At 30.4% G+C, this 21,956-nt stretch overlaps 2 protein-coding genes across 2 annotated transcripts; both read right to left on the bottom strand.

The window, feature by feature from the left end:
• Positions 1-513: 513 nt before the first annotated feature.
• LOC133677617 (L-type lectin-domain containing receptor kinase S.4-like) lies at positions 514-3,067 on the bottom strand. The gene has a single exon (XM_062099721.1). The coding sequence runs from the start codon at positions 2,898-2,900 to the stop codon at positions 834-836; it is 2,067 nt and encodes a 688-aa protein (XP_061955705.1). The 5' UTR covers positions 2,901-3,067; the 3' UTR covers positions 514-833.
• Positions 3,068-12,441: 9,374 nt separating this feature from the next.
• LOC133677180 (ribulose bisphosphate carboxylase/oxygenase activase, chloroplastic-like) lies at positions 12,442-15,394 on the bottom strand. Its single transcript, XM_062099045.1, has 6 exons — positions 15,096-15,394; positions 14,440-14,759; positions 14,195-14,300; positions 13,990-14,075; positions 13,358-13,833; positions 12,442-13,057 (listed from the first exon to the last, which is right to left on the bottom strand). The coding sequence occupies exons 1-6, from the start codon at positions 15,138-15,140 to the stop codon at positions 12,771-12,773; spliced, it is 1,320 nt and encodes a 439-aa protein (XP_061955029.1). The 5' UTR covers positions 15,141-15,394; the 3' UTR covers positions 12,442-12,770.
• Positions 15,395-21,956: the final 6,562 nt, after the last annotated feature.

The raw sequence follows: 21,956 nt of genomic DNA, 5'->3' as shown, positions 1-21,956 counted from the left end.
CTAGGGTCTACTCACATGGAGATGTTCTCACGATTATAAATGTTATTAAATAAAAACATGAATATTATATATATGCTCTTCATGCTCATAGTAATGCTCACCCTCATCATTGTTTCTTCAAATATGAACACTCAAAATGAGTAGACGTGGAATTTTATGTAATAGTATTTTTGATTGATGTGAAAAATTAAATAAATTTAATATGTTTAAAAATATTGTAATATATCATAACATAACCTAATAAATTATTATATATATATATATATATATATATATATTATCAATTATAACATATCTTTTTATTATGCCTTGTGTCATTGTATATAAGAACCAAAACTCGAAAATTAGAGAACCTGAAATTCACTTGAATGATGATGCCCATGTCAAAGCTCAATTCCACTTTAAGATCAATAACTTCTATTCGAGCATCCAATTTTAGATCAATAATTTCTATTCGAGCATCCAAAATCAATAAATCCGCAGTTCCAGACAAATGAAAAGAAGCAAAATCAATGGAGGGGGAAAAGAACCCATAAATGAACTCCTCATTTTCATCAAGTAGCCTCGATACTCTTTCATACACAGGCACGATTTGCAGTTTTATTTTACAGGGAAAATACTAGAGGGCAAAAATCAAAATGAAACTTGTTATGGCTGGACAACTATGGGCCGGCATATAGTTATCCTGTAAATTGGAAAACTTCGACATTCATATGAACTGTGGTAAGAGATGATTTGTCAGTCTCAACAATCTTTTCCCAGAAGACACATGCCAATCAAAATGGGCAGAGCAATAAGAAAGAAAAACTTTTCTTGTCAACCTGAGTCATTCACTACCCAGTTTCCCCCCTACCACGGAGAAGTGATAGCGGGGAAGTAGAAAGTGAGGCAAAACTAGCACCGCCACCACCATTTTCCATGAAAGAACATGTGCTCATTTTATCAAATGAGGACGAAGCAAAGGAGTGTGCAAAATCATCGAAAACCTCGCTCATACCCTTCACTCCTTCATATGCACCATTTGGATCCCTCAAATTTTGAGGAATCCCGACTTCCTCATCCAGATACCTCACTACTTGCCTCATGCTAGGCCTTGCCATTGGAGCATTATGGGAGCACATTAGACCCAATTTGATCACCATCATCACCTCGCTTTCGTTATATTCACCATTTAGCTTAGGATCTATCACATCAAGGGCTCTCCCTTCTCTAAACTTCTCCCACACCAAATCCACCAGCACCAGTTCTTCAGGCAATGCTTTGGGTTCAATAGGCCTCCGCGCACACACAACCTCAAGCAAAAGTGCACCAAACGCATACACATCCGAGCTTTCTGTGGCCTTTCCTGTTCTTGGCAATTCTGGGGCTAGATAACCCAATGTACCCACAACCCGGGTCGTATTTGGGTTCGCTCCATGTTCGTATAATCTTGCAAGACCAAAATCACTAAGCCTACCGTTTAGCTCTTCATCAAGCAAAACATTGCTGGCCTTAACATCTCTGTGAATTACCACTTGCTCGTAGCCTTCATGTAAATAGAGAAGCCCAGAAGCGACATCCTTTATGATCTTAAACCTCTGCTCCCAATTTAAGATCATTTTTGGCTCTTCAAACAAGAACTTGTCTAAACTACCATTAGCCATATAATCATAAACAAGAAGGAAATCATCTCTTCTGCGGTACCAACCTAATAATTGAACTAAATTTCGATGGCGAAGCCGACCAATACTAGCAATTTCTGATACAAACTCCCGCAAACCTTGTGTTGATTCTTTAGAAATTCGCTTCACCGCAACTTCAATCTTTGAATCAGGTAATATCCCCTTGTAAACTTGGCCAAAACCACCTTTTCCAAGGAGCACCTTGTCACTGAAACTATTAGTTGCCTTCTTGAGTTCTTGATAAGAATATCGATGTGGCCCCATTTCCAGCTCCCAATCTTCTACTATGTCAGCATTCTTGATTTTTCTGATCAGATAAATAGCAGTTGATATTGATATGATAACAAACACAACAACTGCAGCTGAAACACCGATTACTAAACCTGTATACTGCTTCTTGTGACCAGCTGGAAGTGAAGGTAAAGAAGAAAGATCCAGAGCTGGAGCTTGCCCATTTAACTTAAAGCTCCAACCCAGCATATAGTGTGAACTAGCAAGCAAACCTGTTGAAGCAGATAAACCCACATACATATATTCTTCAAACAGAGACGACAGATCTACGTGAGAAGACAAGATTGGAATTTTGGGTTTCTTAGAAGTAGGCGAAATAGTTACATTGACAACATTTTGAACTGAATCGTAGTCGATCCAAACTTGGATTGGCTTTCCACCCTTAAGGTTTAAATCTTGCTTTGAAGAATCGGAATCACCAGTGTAATACGCAGCAGAAGCGGATGCGTTAGACTTCAAGCTGCCGAGATCAATACCAATATGGTTGTCATTAATGTCACCAAACTCAAAATCTTGAACCGTGTCGAATTCAACAGCAAAAAGATGATTTGTCAAGTTAACCACACTTGAATTGAGTAAGCCAAGATACTGACTTGGAAGAGCCTTTAGATCCTTTGTAGTTGCGATTGTGAAAGCAAGACCATGGCCTCCAAGTTTTGGATACTCGGGAACTATAATGAACACAAAACAAGTGGAAAAGGACAAAGCTGTGCCATTACTGGAGTTCTTGAACTTGAATGGAGAAGGGTAAAAAGCATGACCCAGTAATCTACTAGTTTCATTGGTTAAGCGAAGTATACCATTTTTTTGAATCTCTGAAACCCCGCTCAAGGTTATGTTGGTGGCAGCATCTTTGAATCCGGAGTACAAGAATTCATTCAGCTGGCTTGAGACTGGGATTATTGAGAGAAAGAAAAGAGCGGAGAGAGATTCAACAAGATAGCCCATGCCAAGAAAAGATCAAGGTGCAGTGCAGGAGGAAAGGAATCAAACAGATATTATGCTACGATTTTTGTGAGTTTGGTGAGATTAAAGGCATGGTGGGTCATGTTATTTTGAGGAACAAGAGAAAAACTAGGCTGTAAAGTGCTCTCTCTCTCTTCGCCTTCTAGATAGTGGTGCACCTTTTCTTCTTCTTCTTCTTCTTTTTCTTCAAGTCTTTTTCTATTTTGAAAATATATAACAAAATAAAAAATATTTTCAATCACTGTTTGTGAACATATTATAAATCATGGTTTTTAAAAATTTAATTTTATTTTTGTTAAAAATTAATTTTTTTATGTATTTTAAATTATTTTGATACAGTGATTTAAAAATAATTTTAAAAAAATAAAAATATATAATTTTAATACAATTCAGCACAAAAAAACATTTAAAAAAGTAACCACAATCAAATTTTTAAACTAAATATACTTAAACCACAACTAAAAATACCATCAAAGTAGAGCGGTATTTGAAACACGATTCATTTTAAAAAAGAATTATTTTTTATGGTTTTAAATAAAATATAAAAATAATAAAATTAAAAAATGAAAAAATATTCAACTTTTTTGCTCCCTCGATTTTGAAACCCTATATATCTAGTTGAAAAACTACAAATTTGTTCTTTGACTCTTGCTGACAATCGCCTTGTTAGACCTCTGTAGTTTTTTTTCTTCTTCTAAACCCGGCCCAAGCATATTATTATTATTATTATTATTATTTGATTATTATTAGAGAATAGCCGATCATAATGGGGAGCTTGGAGAAGAAGCAAGATGTACATTATAATAAGGGATTAAAGTATAGATTATAAAGAATGGAGTATTATAAAAATCCTAATTGCATCATAACTCCGGACCCAGTGATTAATGAATAAAACACTAAGAACATAAAACAAACTGTGGAGTGGAACTCAACAGTACACCACACCCAAGTGTGACCTATTCCATTCCCACCTCAATCTCGTGAGAATATATATATATATAATCTCTGAGGTTCGTGACACTATCAACATGGTTTTTATGTTTATTACCTTTGCGCCCCTTGCACTGACCACTGACTCTGCTGTTTCTCGACTTTCAAGCTAAACAGCTAGGCGCGTTGTCGTATCGACCTATAGCTGTTTTTTCTTTTTTTAATTATTAATATGGATTTTATTGTATGTTAATTAATCTTATATATTTTAAAATTAATATCTATGTAAACCTCTGTGAAAGAACTTCAACTCATAAATATTAAAAAATAAATTTAAAACTTGATAAGTTGAGTTATTTTTTCGGGTTAATCTCTTGACTTTTTGAATTACAAACATCTGTGTTTTTTTTATAACAATTTTTTATATCCTGTATTATTTTTTATTGAAAAAACATTATATATATATATATATATATAATACTTTAGAGTGCTGGGTATGTATGTGGACATGGCTACTGGCGGCGTGACAGAATAATTAATATATATATGTCAAGTGGTATTAAGATAATGTCTAAAGGAATAACAAAAGGCTGCTATATAAACAGTGGGGGGAAGAAGAGTTGTGTTTATACCAGAAATGACCCGAGCCATCTTAATTTGATTTGGTTTATTCAGCGGCGGATTCGTTTATTTTGTGTAAAATATTTTATAAATAAAAAATATTCTTAAATGTAAATTGTTTTAAAATGTTTTTAATATTTGGCTAAAAAGTGTTTTCAAGTAAATTAAATATTTTAGATATAAAATATTTTTTTAATAATCATGATAAAGAAGGAAAAGAAGGTGAAAGAAAAAGGTGACTGTAAAATAGTGTTGGTAATAATGGTGGTAGCGCTGAGATAGTGCTGGTAAAGAAGTTGTTTTAATGAAAAAGATTGTGGTAGAGAAATGATGGTGGTGATTGAAATAGTTAAAAAATATTATAAATAAATTGCTATTTATATGAAATTTCATCAGTTGAAAATATTTTAAAAAAAATCAATTAAGTATGAAAGTTGATTGTAAAATATTTTTCATTAACTAGTTTTTATATAAATTATTTATAGGAAAACATTTTTTGAAAAATATGTTATAGGAATAAACATGAAAAAATCTGGAAAATATTTTAATGTAAAATATTTTACATGGAAAACAAATAAACTCTAAAGCAACCAAACTAACCAAAAAAATCAGATCTTTATTGTTTTTTCTATATTTTTTTTTAAAAGTGAACAATTTAATTTTAGAAAATAGAAAAAAACTAAAATATTTAAAGGTTGTTAAATATTGTATTTTTTTTGTTTTTTATTCTTATATATATATATATAGAAGGTCAGGTTAAAATTGGATCTAAGGTTTTTAATATTGAGGCGTATAGAGATCTAGCCATAACTAGTTAAAGGAAGGTTAAGGTCATAGGAAGTCATGATAGTACTCAATCTAAAGCACCTAAAGTTAAGTCAAAGTGATGTAGACAAAAACAATATAAAAAAGATAACAAGTATAAAAATATAAAATTATATTGAATATGGATCACACACAAACTCTAATTTAAAATTTACTAGATATTTTTTCTTTAAGTACCCTGTCTTTTTAGAAGATTTACAACTTCTTATATAAAATTAAAAAACTTACCTAAATAAACTAGAAAACCTGAAAATAAAGAAAAATTAATAAAAGTCCAAAATAAAACTAGAAATATAATAAAAGAGTTTTAAACCAAAAAGAAAAAAAATCATAAACCAACTAGAAAAATATAGCAAATCTCGAATAATAATTTCTAGGCATTATTGGAAATCCCTTTTGATCTCTATTTCCTTCTAAATTATAACCCTGATGAAAATTAGACTTGGAGAATCTTTTATCAAAATTTCATCTCAATTCAATAATCAAATAAAAAATTATGCCCATTAATATAAAGTTACGAATTAGAAAAAAAGAATTCTCTTATTTCAGTCTTCTTGGTTTGGAAAGAACTCATCATCAAGTTCAAATTGCTTTTATCTCAATCTCGTGAATGGCCAAATAAAACTCTTTATTCCCTTTTCTTTTTTCACTTCAAGTGTAAAAATTTTAAACATCAACTTCAGTCATTTCATCTTAAAATTTATATATGAAACAACAATTAACGAATTATTTATTTCCCTTCCATTGCTTTCTAAAGTAATGAATTTAAACCTGAAATTTGCTTCATCAATATTTATTCTATCAACGTAACCATTGAGCACATTGGCGAGTATCAAAGTTGTGCAAATTTAAACTCTTAAAATTAATGATTTGTAGTATAAAATATAAGGGTATCATCCCACACAGATATTAGTATTATAAATTAATTACTCAATCAAAATAAGCTATTTAAATTTAGATTAAAGCAAATCAAGTAAAAATACACAAAATATGTCACTTTGATGAAATCAACTAATATATAATTTAAACGATAAGTAATTCAAAGGAGGATTTTGTTTATGATCTAAACTAACTAAAAACAAATTAGAAAGTTAAGAAAACAAAAGAAACCAATTCTAAAAATCAAGAGGCTAATTTTGTAGAATATAAAATACAAAGAGAAAATGTTTTAATATCAATTTTAAAAAAGTGTTCCTTAAGAATAATTAAACATCAATCATTGAATTATATATGTTTTATAATATGATTTGTGATCATAAAGAAATCAACCATGAAAAATAAGTTTTTCAACCTATCCTTACTTTTAGTTAACCTAGCATTCGTGCATCAAATAACCTTAGTCACATAATAATATTCATTAAGCATGTAAGATTTAATTATATGACAACATTAAAATTAAGATTGGTGCAATTGATTCATGATAATTAAACAAGTATAAGGAGTTAATTTAATCAATACTTATTTTTTCCAAGTTACAAATAATCAAACATGAGTTTGAAAATTATATACTTCCATTACTTAAGTTAATTAGTTATGAATTCATCATAAAATAATTAATAGCAATAAATTTAAAACCAAAAGCATATATTGCGCATCATATAGAATTTTAGTTATTAATCATCAAATTTAATCATAGAAAAACACAAGACAGTCATGTATTACAATCAAATATAAAATATTTTTAAGTACAAACACTGGTAATAATTTAAGATCCAAAAGTACTAACATCTTAAAACTAAAAACTAAGTTTGTCACCAATTAAAAAAAAGATATAGAAAAAATAATTTTGAAAACAACAATAGCCATCATTCTTTTCTCCCATGTAGAGGTCAGGACTGAGTATATATAGAGTTGAGGTGGAAGAGTTTCCTAGTTAATAACCATTTTCTAATAAGACTACTTTTAGGTGTCTTTATCTTATTTTGATTCTAAAAACTTGTGCATTAACTTTAACCTTCTAGAAAAGTTTCTTGGTTTTATAAGACATTTTTCATAAAATTAATGAGCTACTGTGTTATCATTCGAACATGAAAAGATAGGCTAGACTCAAGTTAATCTGGTGATAGATTTCAAGTCAATTTCAAATATATTTTTAGGCATACCATAAATGGATGAAAAGCTTGAAATATCTAATTTTTATTGCAACTTAAATCATAAAAAAATTTTATTTGTAGCTTCAGATATGATCTAAAGAATACACAATGGTTTAGTCTAATAGATTTTCTCTAACTAATCCTAATCCCACTAGGATTCTTTTATCAAGCTGGATTCCTAATTCAATTAGGATTTTCTATTATTATCTCCAATAACTAATCCCAATGTTCTCTTTTTAATCCTTTATTTAAAATTGTGCTAAAAATAATTCATTTAGCTCTTTCTTACACTTTGTGTCTCTATAGCATTATTAAGTACATAATAAGTTAAATAAGCTATTGTAAGACATAAAACATGAATAAAAAAACTAAGAATAAAAAACTAAAAAGATATAATAATATAATTGTATCAAATTCCCCCAAACTTAGATCTTGCATATCTTTGAGCAAGGAAAAGAAAAGTCAAAGACAATAAACTCTAAAAATAAGACTTAAAATTCGAAAAGAAAGAAAAACTAAGTACTCAAAATAAAAACAAGCAAATTAAATAAAAAGAAGAAACTAAGACAAAACCACCTCATTATTCAATTTTTCTTCCAATTTGTCAACAAAATTAAAGATTACAAATATTGTAGACATGAAACAAATTTGAAAAGTTTAAAGCATAAAATTTCATGAATTTATTCACAAGGCAACTTTCAAACCTTCCTTAGCTTTTGGAACTTAAATGAAATGTCTGTTATACCAAAATAATAAGTCCTCTTATTAGTATACTCTCTAACACTGAAGTGTTTATAACTTATATTTTTTCATTCAAAATCATTCAATGTTATGAGCGATCATATGTTTGCTTTTCAATCTTATCTCCGCTACTAAATATATAAGCAACAGATGAATCAAATGGTCTTTATTTATAATGAGAATGTGGTTAATATGAGGTAAAGAAAGGGTAAAGAAAAGGCTCCACTACTAAATATTATAATCAACATATGAATCAAATGGTCTTTATTTATAATGGAGATATGGTTAAGATGAGGCAAAAAAAGGATAAGAAAAGGTTAATAACCAAAGAATCTAGTATAACATATAAATGACAAAATCAATAGCATATAATCACCAAAGCACACATATTCATATCATCAAAACACAAATACTTAGCTTCTTTTGATTTCAAATCCCACAATATATTCTCATTAAAATTATAAAGGAATTTTTTTAATTCTGTCTAACACCATCATGTTTCAACTTTTTTTTTTTGATACTTGATTTGGCTAAAAGTGATCATAATCAAATTCAACACAAAACTCCATCACATAACCATTTTTTCTCAAACTTTCCAACCATGAACCCATATAAACATCACACATATGTTTTACTAGTCCTTGGCAAGGAATAAAGAAACATATGAAAAATTAAGGCTCGTAAAATATAGGTAAAGAAAAAAAAGATAAATAATCTCAAAAGAGCTTATTAATGGATAACATACTTTAGTTGACTTAGTTTGGCTTAAATGATCGAATTCCTACATGCCCTTATCATGTTCATGCAAACATGTAATGTAAATATAGTCTTTATATTATATTAAGCAAGTTTTGGAAATACATAACCTTTGAATGTGTAACACTCATTAAATAATCACGTTGGAGACTAAAATATTCACAAAAGGTTAAATCATATGCTAAGTCATCATGACATACTTTCAAAGTCAATTCATAAACTAATTAAGTTTAAAATATTACAAGTAAACTCATTCATCTAGTTTATACTTTTATCAAATTCAACTAATTTGAACCTATAATACACATATTATCATCAATCATTAGGAGATTAAAAGATAAAATAAAAATTTTAGGTTTTGAGATAAAAATCCAACATACTGTTTTGTACAAAAACAAGCACTAATACCCAAAGTAAAGTAAACCACACATGTAAAGGGAAAACACCCAACATGAACAAATTCAACTAAACTAAATAAAACTTGTATAAACACACCCAAAAACAAAAAGAAGATGAAAATAAAAAAGAAAAGCAAATCTATTTTTTTTTTCATATGTTAGGTTTTCTCCAAAAATAAAAGTTAATTAAAAAAACACTTGAGTTAATTGTGTTAACTTGTCAAACCCGTAACATGTATCATGACACTAAGATAACCACAAAAAAGACAAACCACAATAAATTATGAAGTTCAATATCTAATAAATCAAGTGTTAGATGATGAAATTAAAGAAATAAAATATATTTTTTAATAAAAGCAAAAACAAAAAATACTATTTGGCAGGAATGGAACGGCTGGAATGGAACCAAAATGTTCTAGGCGGAATTCCCAGAATAGGCTGAGATTCTAAATAAGATGAAATCTATTATGGTTTGTTATGTTTCTTGAACTTAAACGAGATATACTACTCATTCCAAGTGGAACAGAACAAAATTGACAACCTTAATTTATATAGGGATTAGAGCTGTAATTATTAATTCTAAATTATGAGAACCAATTCTGACATTTTTTATTAATTGCAAGACATTTAATACTTTAAACTTTTCAAGTGTTAATGTAAGAAACTTATCACATAAACTACTAAATTTGGACACTTTGTTTTATGGATTGACGTAAAAATAATTCTTTTGTATCAAAAATTTATTTATAATAAACTCAAACCCAAACCCAAATCATTTAATTTTAAAACTCACATAGCCTATATCCTCTCCCCTTTAATAATTTTAATGTCTTGCAAGCCTAATTTTTATATTTTAATTTTCCACTATATAAACCACAAAAAAAATCTTGTAATTTTTTAACTTGAAACTAAGATATTTTTTAATTTGAAAAAAAAAATGTCAATCCAAATTTTTTTAAGATTAATTTTTCTTTCACCCATAAATTATTTTAAACATGTTAAAATACTTATATTGAAGAATAATTTTCAACAAAATCTTAATTCAATACAAGTGAATCCCATATTTAATTTGTAAATTATGTTCATTAACCACAAGTTAAAACCAAAGTTTTCAAGGAGTGCCAAGACTACATCAGCAACTTCAATGTACAATTACATACCAAGATAACTAAACTTGATATAGAAAAGGAAGAACTGCAAAGGGCCAGAAACTAGATCCAGCAGCTAGAAAAGACGGTTCAAATGCTAGAAAAGAACAACAAATCATTAGCCACGAATAATGGAACACTGCTTCATGATAACATTTTGTTCCACTACAAGATTGAACAAAATGATAGGCTAATTGATATAGTGGCCCAGAAGGCAAACGAGCTGTGGGTAAACCAATAATGGAACACTGTTTCATGATAAGCCTTTGTTCCACTACAAGAATAAACAAAATGATAGGCTAATTGATATAGTGGCTCAGAAGACAAACGAGCTATGGGTAAAAGCTTCCAGGATTGACTGACAACAACGTCTACAAATATGAATATTTGAATGAAGTCTTCTCTTTTATCAAGAATGTAGCCAATAGAGGAGTAATATTTGAGTAGAAAAGACTCTTTATATGAAAACTTGTTCTTCATAAATGAAATAAGTGGAGACCCATTTTTTAAGTATTTTCTAATGTGTATGAGATTCAAATGACCTAAAAACTTGGGTAAAATATCTTTAAATTTACCAGACTATGGATTCTACCCGTGCTTGATAAGGAAATTATGGATTAGCTCCTTAAACAGGTTAATCCATACCTTATGTGCATGTGCATACATTTGCATCCACACACATACATCTATTCATTGTAAATAACAAACATATATACACCAGATTAAAATATAGGTACCCAAAAAGCTCCAATCTATAAAGTCTACAACACTCGACTCTAACAAAAAAACACAAAAGATGAAGAATGCGCTTACTATGATGCTCACTTCCAGGAAGAGTTGGATTCTTCAAAAGTTTGTGTAGCTCTCCTCACTAGCTTACTTGAGCAAGCATTAAATAATGCCTCTGATGAGAGTCTTTCCAATAAACTTGCCATTTTTGTTCAAAATCAAGCAACAACTCAGCTCGAAGAAATAACAGGAGAAAGGGCTTACGATCCCCAACATAATCCAGCATTTGTGCAACCAACGATACCAGTACCAACACCTGCAGTCGTAAATACATTCACAAATGAATCCCATAAAACAAGATCATCTAACAATATTGATCAAGATAAAATGACAACACTAGAAGCTAAGATAAGGGCTATTGAAGGGGTAGACTTGTATGATCCAGTAAAAGCTGCAAAGATGTGTCTAGTCTCAAACATGGTAGTACCATATAATTTTTAAGTTCCAGAATTCATTAAATACACCGAAACACAATGCCCCATTACTCATTTCAAATCCTACTGCAACAAAATGATAAAAGTAATACATGATAAGAAGTTACTAATACACTTTTCCTAAGATAGTTTGAGCGAAGTGGTATTAAATTGGTGCATAAGACTAAACAACATCAATATTCGTAGATGAAAAGATTAGGTAGATGCTTTCGTCAAACAATACAAATACAACATAAACATTGCTCATTGCAGAACCAACTTGTCTAATTTGGAGAAAGGGGACAAGGAAAGCATAAGGGAATACTCCCCTGCTCTTGGACAATGAAATGGTTACTTCATTTACTAACGCGCTCAAGGCACTGTACTACGAGCATGTGATGAGTAGTTTGACAATGCTATTCACTAATGTTGTGGTAATGGCAAAGCGTATAGAGCAATAAGTGAAGAGTGCTAGAATCTCCACACCCGTGGAGAAAAAAAGGCTTTGGAGAAAAAAAAGAGAGGCTAATCACGTCGAAGGCAACTATAAAGGTAATAAAAGTCAATTTCAAATATACAACATTGCATCCTCTTTATTCCAAATCGTCAATATCAACTTCAACTCCTAAAACTTAATAGAAAACCTAAGCTGCAAAACAACCAAGTGAAAAATCAACTGAAAGTTTTCCAAAGAAAAAACTACAAAGAGTCTATGAACAATTACCTTCACTGTAGCTACTCCTAAATAAAATGTACCAAAAGCTACTGAATATAGCTCCCTCCCGTACCTTTTGCGCCTGTACATCATCTTTATTAACTCAATTATAAGTTAAACCAATATATGAGACAGAGTTGCCACCTCATTCTAGAGTATACCATCTTTACAACATAATAACATTTATAAGCAAGGCCTAAAATTGACAGAGGCAGCTGACATCATCACTCCTAGCGGTTGGATGAAAGTTCTCTGCCAATGAATTAGTGCAGTCTTCTGGAACAGGAAGGTTGACCTGTTGGGCGGCTTTGCTTGTGTCCAAAAAATTATAGAAAAGCTTGATTATTTCTTCTGATATCTTTATTGCACAATCCTAAAGACAGATGTAAATATCTCATCAAGGCGTTTAATTTGGATCAAGGTCTAACCATAGAAACTTCCGTTCTTCATGGCATCTTCATTTGCATCTCCAAGAGCTGCGTCTTTCAAGTATTTGTCAGACAACCGGACTCTCTTCACGTTCTCCTGCTCCAGGACAAGCATGTTGCCATACTCAAGGAGCTTCTCGAGAGTCATCTTCGGTTGTTCCAAAATTGGAGGTCCTTCCTTTGAGTTCACAAGCCTTTTCCCAACATTTTCTACACCCACACCAGAAATCCACTTCCTCACTTCGTCGTCATATGCTCTTGCCCTAAGTGCACCGAAGAAGTCTACACTCAAAACAGAGATAGTCATCAGCATTCATATTCTAGTATAACAAAATCACGTCTTTCAATCAAAACCAAATTGAACATGGCTTAATCAGAAAACTAGCGGCTTGATGTTCGAGAGTTGTTCTTCTCACTCTAATGCAAAACGTGTTCAGTGAATTATTTACTAATTAAATTGCTCAACCATATATGCTTATCTTCAGCTGTTTCGTGGTTTGGATTGCACGGCTTGAATGCACCATTGACTCTTAGATCAAAACTTTTCTAGGAGTAAATATAAAATAATTGTGTAAACCTTACCAATGGATTGCCCATGGAAAGTGTTGACAAGCTTGACAATGTCCTCCCTGGGAACATTATCACTGCCAAAGATCCCTGTGCACACACCAATTCGGTCTTCCCGAGTAGGGGCCCAGTAGAATTTCTCCATTCGGCCATCACGGATGAGAGGGGCATACAACGTGGAGAAGTCATTACCAGTGACAATGATCGGAACGCGGGGGTTCTCCTCCTTGTTGTACATACCTGGGAGCTGGACACTGGTCGGGTTATCAGCAATGTTCATGAGGGTAGCATTAACCATCTGATTGTTTACTGTATATTGGGTAGTTCCACCAAACCTACCGGCTCCTGCATCTAGATCATTGATGAAGAGGCAGCACATCTTTCCTCTCTTCTTGATGATGTCCGCTGCCTCGCGATACCTTTGTCTGATCAATTTTGCAGGCTCACCAGCGTTCCCACTTTCCAATTCTCCAGCACTCATCACAATAGGGCTGAATATTCATCAGCATAATATCAGAGAGTAAGCATTCAAGTATTTGTAGTCAAATTTTTCAAAACTGGGCTTCCTCTCATATCTTGAACTTGAAATCAAAATCCTTGGAAAAAAAAAACAGAGAGAGAGAGAGGCGAAAATTATATCAACTCACTTGATTCCCATCTTGGCAAAGACAAGCTCACACTGAAATGATTTTCCTTGACCTTTGCCTCCCCAGATACCCAAGATGAGAGGAACCTGTTACAATAATTATTATATGAACCACGTTTTTTTTTTTTCCTGCATTTGTCAAAATAGCAATACTAAAAAGTTGAATCATTCTCAAAAATACAAAAAATAAAAAGCCAAATACTTGCCTTAATGTTTGGGAGTTGCAAGAAATTCTTGGTGATGTGAACAACAAGTTTGTCCATAAATGAAGATGCGATGTAGAAACCATCCATATTGTTGTCCAGTTTGTACCTAAATACAGCTCAATAATTAAGACCTCGAGGTTCAAAATTCCATGCCTAATAACAAGGATCAAGCATAGTTATCCATCCCAGCAATATTTATAAATCGAGTTCCTGGATCTTCAACTCAGAAAAATTGATCTACTTACTGTCTTAGACCTTTGCTGGTATAGTCATAGGAGCTCATGACAGCATAGTGAGTTCCTGTCCCCATGGGAGCTTGGAAGAGAGAGTCAACCATTCCCTTACCTCTGGTAATGTCCTGTTGGTCATCCGATGTGTCAAATGCAAGCCCCTTCCATTTGTCTTTCGAAGGCTGCTTTTCCTTATCATATTCGGCAGCAAGCTTCAAATTCCGTGTCAAGAGCCTCTGGTTGGTGATCTTTGAGCCCAGTACCGTTTTCAAGCTATTGTCAAAGAATGCAGAGGTTGGCCATGAGGGTCCAGAGCCAGCGCCTTTTAAATTCAACTGCACAAAAGAAACTTGTTTCTTTGTCATCGATGAACCAAAACACTGTAAACACAGCACCAACTCCATCTCCTTCAATTGAATTTCAAACATAAAAACAAGTAAAAAAGAAAAAGGTTCTTGAACTAAACTTATAATCATGTGATTATCTTGTACTTTCTCAACAAAGAACAACGAATCTTGCTTGTGTACTAAAATCGAAAAGCTAGAAACAATGCTGCAAATTTTTTATTTTGGATGAAAACAAGAAAAAGATTCATGGGCTCACTCGATAAAATCTAACACAATATATAGGTAAAACTGAGAACATAAAGAAAAGGGCGGGAAAATCAGTACCAGCCCTCTGTTACCAGCACCAACGGTAGAGACAGATGCAGCCATTTATCTAACGGTGGAGATCGAGTTGGAGGTTTATAGAGGAGAAGACGAAATGGAACAGAATTAGGAGTACTGTTTTATAGAAACGCAGAATTTAAAACAACACTTTCCATCTCTGGATCCCATTTTATATGTTCCTTTTCTTCTCCATGAATTTAATTATCAAAAGGGCATATTAGGGATTTAATAAAAAGGGGCTAAAATGAGTCAGAGTCAAGAAAACAAATTATCAATTTTAAAAAAGGAAGGACTCAGCCACAACATTTCTTGAAACCAGGGACTAAAGAACAACTGAATTTTGTTTGGGAGCGTGTGAGGAGGTGAAGTGGAGAGATGGGATTATAGTCTGTGGATTGGCTTACGAAATTATAGTCTGACGGCCGCGCCGCTGGGATTTGATTTTATTACGTGGCACATTGGTTGAGGTGGACGTTAGTTTTGCGGCAGCGGAAACCACTCCAGTTTTCACACACAAGACGGAGGCTTCTGAGCTGGGAACTTGTTTGAGGTCAGGGTTTAACATCCCGTGTTTGCATTGTCATACCTTCTACTTTAGAGAGGTTTTTTTTTTTAATATATTGTTTCTAGTATTATTTTAATTATTTTAATAATTTTAATATCATAATATAATTTATTTATTTTTATAAAAAATACTATTTCAAGGTCAGGGTTTAACATCCCGTGTTTGCATTGTCATACCTTCTACTTTAGAGAGGTTTTATATATATATAAAAAAATATTGTTTTTAGTATTATTTTAATTTTTTTAATAATTTTAATATGTTAATATAATTCATTTATTTTTATAGAAAATACTAGTTTAATATATTTTTAATTGAAAAATACTTTTAAAATTAACCATACCACCACCTTACCAAAATATGTTTTATGCTCTACTAAAAAATTAGTAAGTTTATTATGCCACTAAATTTTGTGTTTTTTTTAAACGAGGAAGTTTATTGTAATATACATTTCTAAAAATACCATGTTCCATGGGCCATGGTTTTAAATAGATCACATACCCAGGCAATTAATTAACTTAAGGTAACTTAGGGTATTTTAGGTTAATCCATCGTCCAACAATTTAGATTTATATTAAATCTTTCATAAATCATTAATAAAAATTAATAAACAAGGTTTTGACATTGTTTAAGTGAACAATTGTTTTTACGAGTATATATATATATATATATTTGATATTTACTTCAATTAATTTTATAAATCCTAAAATTACCTCTTCAAACTTATAATTATTAAAAATTAAACTTGAAATCTAACCGGTTAATTTACTGCCTATATTTCATCACGAAAGAGAGTTCAGAATTCGTTCACGTTGTTGCCTTCCGACATAGATTCAGTGCTTCCTCGTGATTTATTGTTGTCGGGTTGTGAAAGAGGCTTGGATGCTTGATTTGTCTTCCTCGCACTGCACCCATCGTCACCTCGGATTCATCGTTGCTTTTTTCAACCAATTATTTATTCTTTTGATGATTTAATTAGGTTAGGAATCCATTTCGCTATATATTTATTTGGTTAATGCCTTCCATCTATACCTATTATTATATTATATTATATTATATTATATTAACAATATACTAAAGGTCCGGGAAAGTACAGTAGCTTTTTCATGCCTTTTATTTTTATTATTTTTTATTTTTTTTATAGTTTTTCACATGTTTTTCTATTTTCATTTGTCCCCGAGGATTGGCAAAATCGAAATAGCAAAATTTTTGGGTAATCTTCAGAAACTACACGTTTATATGGATCAACATAGTTTTTGTTTTTTTTTTTTTGTTTTGTATTTGTTTTTTTCTTGTTTTCCCCACATTTTTTTTTATTTTTTTTCTCTTTTTGGGCTTTACATGTTTTTTCCCCGAAGATTGTCTTTTTTTTGTTTTTATCTTTTTTAATTTTTTTTAATATTAAACTGATTAAAAATTTAATTCTATAGTTTTTCTTAAAATATTATGGATTACTACAATATTTTCCTACATGACTTTCTTTTTTTTATGATTTTTTTTTCAAAATGATCTTTGTCGATTTTGCTTCGTAGTTTTTTTCTTTAAAACAATGTGGATTGCTACAATGTTTTCCCATATTTTTTTTTACTATAGTACTTCCCTATATGTTTTTTTTCAAAATTATCTGTCAATTTGTTTTTAAAAATATTGAGCTGGTTGAGAATTCAACTTTAACTTTCCCCACATGTGTTTTTTTCCAAAATTGTCTTCTTTTTTTTCTTCAATTTTTTGTGTTTTTTTTAGAATTTTTTTTGTTGATTTTATTTTTTTTTAATATAGAGCTGGTTGAAAATTTAGCTTTATAGTTTTTTTCTTTAAAACATTGTGGATTGCTACAGTATTTTTCCATATGTTTTTTTTATGTTTTTTTATGATTTTTTTCCAGAATTGTCTTTGTCGATTTTATTTTTTCATATTGAGCTGATTAAGAATTTAGTTTCGTAGTTTTTTTCTTTAAAACACTATGGATTGCTATAGTGTTTCCCCACATGATTTTTTTTGTTATGATTATTTTCAAAATTTTCTTTATTGATTTTATTATTTTTAATATTGAGCTGGTTGAGAATTACAACTGTAGATTTCCTTATGAAACACTATAGATTACTATAGTGTTTCCCTTCATGGTTTTTTTTTCTTTTGTTTTTTTTTTGTCATGATTTTTTCTAAAATTTTCTTTGTTCATTTTTTTTTAAATATTAATCTGATTAAAAATTTAGTTTTGTAATTTTTTTCTTGAAAACATTGCGGATTGCAATAGTTTTTCTCTATATATATATTTTTATTTTTCTCATAAATCTACAACAACACACAAATATGGTACAAGCCCGCGGCATCGCGCAGGCATTGCATCTAGTAACAATATCTAAACCGTGTGGGGGAATCATTGTTCCCCCATACACAAAACACTATGGATTACAACAGTAATCCACAGTTATTCTTCCCCTTGTTTTTTTTTTTCAAAATTACTTTTTTTTTCAACTTTCCCATTTTTTCTTTTTTTTTCATTTTTTTTTCAAAATTATTTTTTTTATTTTACTTTTTAAATATTAACCTGGTTAAAATTTTTACTTTGTAATTTTTTTCTTTAAAATACTGTGGATTGCTGCGATGTTTTTCCATATAGTTTTTCTATTTTATTTATTTATTTTTCAAAATTATATTTGTCAATTTTTTTTTTAATATTGAGCTAATTGAGAATTTGATTTTGTAATTTTTTTCTTTAAACATTGTTGATTGCTACAGTGTTTCTCCACATGATTTTTTTCTCTGAAATTATCTTTTTTTATTTTATTTTTTAATATTGAGTTGGTTAAAAATTACAGCTACAATATGTGAGGAAAACACAGTAACTTTCCTCGAAATTTATTGTTGATTGCTACAGTGTTTTTTCCCACATGGTTTTTTTTCCTGTTTTTTTAATGTTTTTCCCTAAAATTATTTTTGTCAATTTTATTTTTTAAATATTAAACTGGTTAAGAATTGCAATTACAAGTAAATACAAGTTTTTCCTCACAAAACACTATGGATTGATACAGTTTTTCCTCACATGGTTTTTTTCCAGTTTCTTTTGTGTTTTCTTTTTTTTGTGATATTTTTTTCCAAAATTATTTTCGTCAATTTTTTTTTTAATATTGAGTTGGTTAGAATTTAACTTTGTAATAAAGCTTAATCATGTGGGGAAAGCATTGTAGCTTTGCTTATAAAACATTGTGGATTGCTACAGTGCCTTTCCGCATGGTTTTTTTTTATAATTTTTTTTCAAATTATCTTTTTTAATTTTATTTTTTTAATATTGAGTTGTTTGTGAATTACAATTATAAGTCATTATAAATAAGACTAAATCATGTGGGGAAGCACTGTAGCTTTCATCACAAAACACTGTGAATTGCTACAGTGTTTCTAACATGATTGTTTTTTCTTTTTTTGGTGTTTGTTTTGTTATTTTTTTTCTAAAATTATGTCTGTCGATTTTTTTTAATATTGAGCTTATTAAGAATTTAGCTTTGTAATTTTTTTCTTTAAAACATTGTGAATTGTTGTAGTGTTTTCTCATGTGATTTTTTTATGGTTTTTTTCAAAATTATCTTTGTCGATTTTTTTTTGAATATTGAGTTGGTTAAGAATTATAATTATAATAAAACTAAATCATATGAGAAAAGCGTTGTAGTTTTTCTCACAAAACACTTTGGATTGCTACAATATTTCTCTAAATGGTTTTTTATTATATTTTATTGAGAAAAGCGCAATAGTTTTCCTCACAAAACATTGTCAATTGCTACAACATTTTTTCTCATGAGTTTTTTTCCTTCCAAAATTATCTTTGTTGGTTTTTTTTTAATATTAAGTTGGTAGAGAATTTAGTTTTGTAATTTGTTTTCTTTTTATTAACTGAAAAGCTAAATCATGTGGCGAAAACACTGTATCTTTCCTCACAAAGCACTATAAATTGCTACAAATCATTTTGTTCAGTCTCTAAGTTTTTGATCACCAACACAACTTTTTTTTTTCATCATGAAATATTTACTCCATCATACCTTTAATTTCTATTACTTATCTAGCGCTGGTTCACAATTATAATATTATCAAGTACATTTGTTTTATAAGCCCACAGCAGCGCGCGAGTATGTCATCTCGTGTTCATTAAAAGTGTTGGATGTAGGTACAATGCTACACCTCAATGAAGACTTATATTTTAGAGCACATATCTTCAAATTATTGAATTTTGTTTTTTCGTTTGGCCTCCACTTCTCATGTTTGTTAGTGTTTTTCATCCTTTGCTTCACCTTTAGGTTTTTGGTGGTTAATTCATATATATAGTTGTCTATGTTTGTCAAATTAAATTGTTATGGTGAAATTTGGTATAAATTATCATTGTGTGAATTTGAGCTGAATTTGGCACGAGCTAAATATATTTCATGTAATTATTAATAATATATTTGATAAAATGATCTTTTTCAACTACACGAGGAGCAATTGTATGTTCAAAAGATGTTTAAGAAAATATCTCTATTACGATGAAAATCATGTAATTATTAACAATATATTTGATAAAATAAATGAAGGAACTAATGTTGTTTAAACTTCTTAATTAGACATGGTTTATATCTTGTGAAATTATTAATAATAATTGTGACTAATATTGATGATCTGCTTGTAGTTTAGGGTAACATTAGCTGGATTTTTTTTAATTTCTTTTTAATGATGAAGGGATTAGCTTGCTTTGGGTACCTGGATTAATATATTTGTCTTTCTCAAAGTTTGTTCTTCTTCCTAACCATTAAGGTATAACAAGTGCCTTAATCATTCATTTGTTTCTTTTTTTTGGTCCCATGTTAATTCTTCTTTTACTCTGTTTTCCAAAGTTCATTATGTCATGTTTTTTTTAATGGTATGTATTCTTTGACATTGTTATGGCCCATGTATTTACACAATTATTTTTGCTCAATATCATACTCTTTTTTTTCTTTCTAAAATCACAATAAGGATAGAAAAGAAGCATAAAATGATTTTCCTCAATATCATACTTTTTTTATTTCCTGAAATTTTTACTATGTCTTCCACATCGTGTTTGTTTGTTTTTTCCCTTATTCTTGGCTTAACCATGGGGATTATGATGCAAGCGAAAACACAATACAAGTAACAAAAAACACAGAAAAATAGAGTAGCGACTGAACTAGGTTTATCACAAACAAAACCCTTAGTTGTAGTTTTACTTTTAAAATAAAGTTTGATAAGTTTTGTCTCTCTAGAAGGTTTATATCCCTTTTAAATATGTCAGAAGATCAAGATAAAATAACAAAATTGGCTTAGACAATATTTTTGGGGGCTAATATGGGGATCTTTTAAGGCTTAACTAGTTATAACAAGGTGGGCTTCCTATAGAACCAGGCTTGTGGAATTACTTGGAAAAATTTGAATTTGTTCCAATAATAAGATATAAACGTGATAGCCTTTTATTGTTATTATGTTGGTTTTGTGCGACCAGACCTTCTCTTAAGTTTATTTTTGTCCAACTAGTTTATAACTATGCCATGTATACTATCTGCATGATCTATTAGTAGAAGATATTTATATGACTGTTTAAAAACTACACCATTAAACAGTTTTATCGACGGATTCATTCCATCGGTGTAAGGCACACAATTCATCGATAACATTTTTACTGATGAAATATGTCTGTCGAAATATTGATCGTCGGTAATTCCTCTTTTCGTCACTACTTCTATCAGGAAAAAAAGCCAAACACCGACAGTCTTACAGACGGGGGAAGCGCATGAAAAACAAAATTCCCACAAAAACTTTACTGACAAACCTATTCCGTCTGTATCTCCAATGGTAAATCACCGATGGCTAGTCCGTCGGTGATTGTGGCATGGACAATAAATATTTTTCAGAACTCTCTGTAAAATACCAATGGAAGATTTTTGTTGGTAATGTCAACAATAAATCACCAACGGAATTACGCCGTCGGTGATTGTGGCATGGACAATAATTTTTTTGCAACTCTTGGTAAAATACCAACGGACCTATTCCGTCTGTACGGCTGTCGGTATTTATTTAAAAATATTTTTTAAAAAAATTAGAATAAATAATTTTTTTTCCAAATATTATATTGATTAATAGTAAAAAAAACTAATTAACCAAATAAAATTGTATTAAACATTAAAAATATAAAAATAATGTTAAATAATATTCATCCAAATATTCATTACAAATTTAATGTGTTTCAAAAACAAAATTAAACTAGAATAACGGTGGAGCTAGAGGAGGAGGCTGGTTGTTCTCAGGACCGTACAACC

This window comes from Populus nigra, chromosome 17 (genome assembly GCF_951802175.1).
Source record: "Populus nigra chromosome 17, ddPopNigr1.1, whole genome shotgun sequence".
NCBI classification, from domain to species: Eukaryota; Viridiplantae; Streptophyta; class Magnoliopsida; order Malpighiales; family Salicaceae; genus Populus; species Populus nigra.
The sequence above is the reverse complement of the archived record's forward strand: the minus strand, read 5'-3'. Positions and strand labels throughout refer to the sequence as shown.

What these genes read in the sequence shown, in the direction of transcription:
- LOC133677180 (XM_062099045.1), bottom strand. Translation starts at nt 15,140, where the DNA reads ATGGCTGCATCTGTCTCTACCGTTGGTGCTGGTAACAGAGGGCTG. An exon ending in TTTGCCAAGATGGGAATCAA is followed by an intron (nt 13,834 to 13,989) that starts GTGAGTTGATAT and finishes ATGAATATTCAG; the next exon opens with CCCTATTGTGATGAGTGCTG. An exon ending in TTTCCATGGGCAATCCATTG is followed by an intron (nt 13,058 to 13,357) that starts GTAAGGTTTACA and finishes TTTTGAGTGTAG; the next exon opens with ACTTCTTCGGTGCACTTAGG.
- LOC133677617 (XM_062099721.1), bottom strand. Translation starts at nt 2,900, where the DNA reads ATGGGCTATCTTGTTGAATCTCTCTCCGCTCTTTTCTTTCTCTCAATA.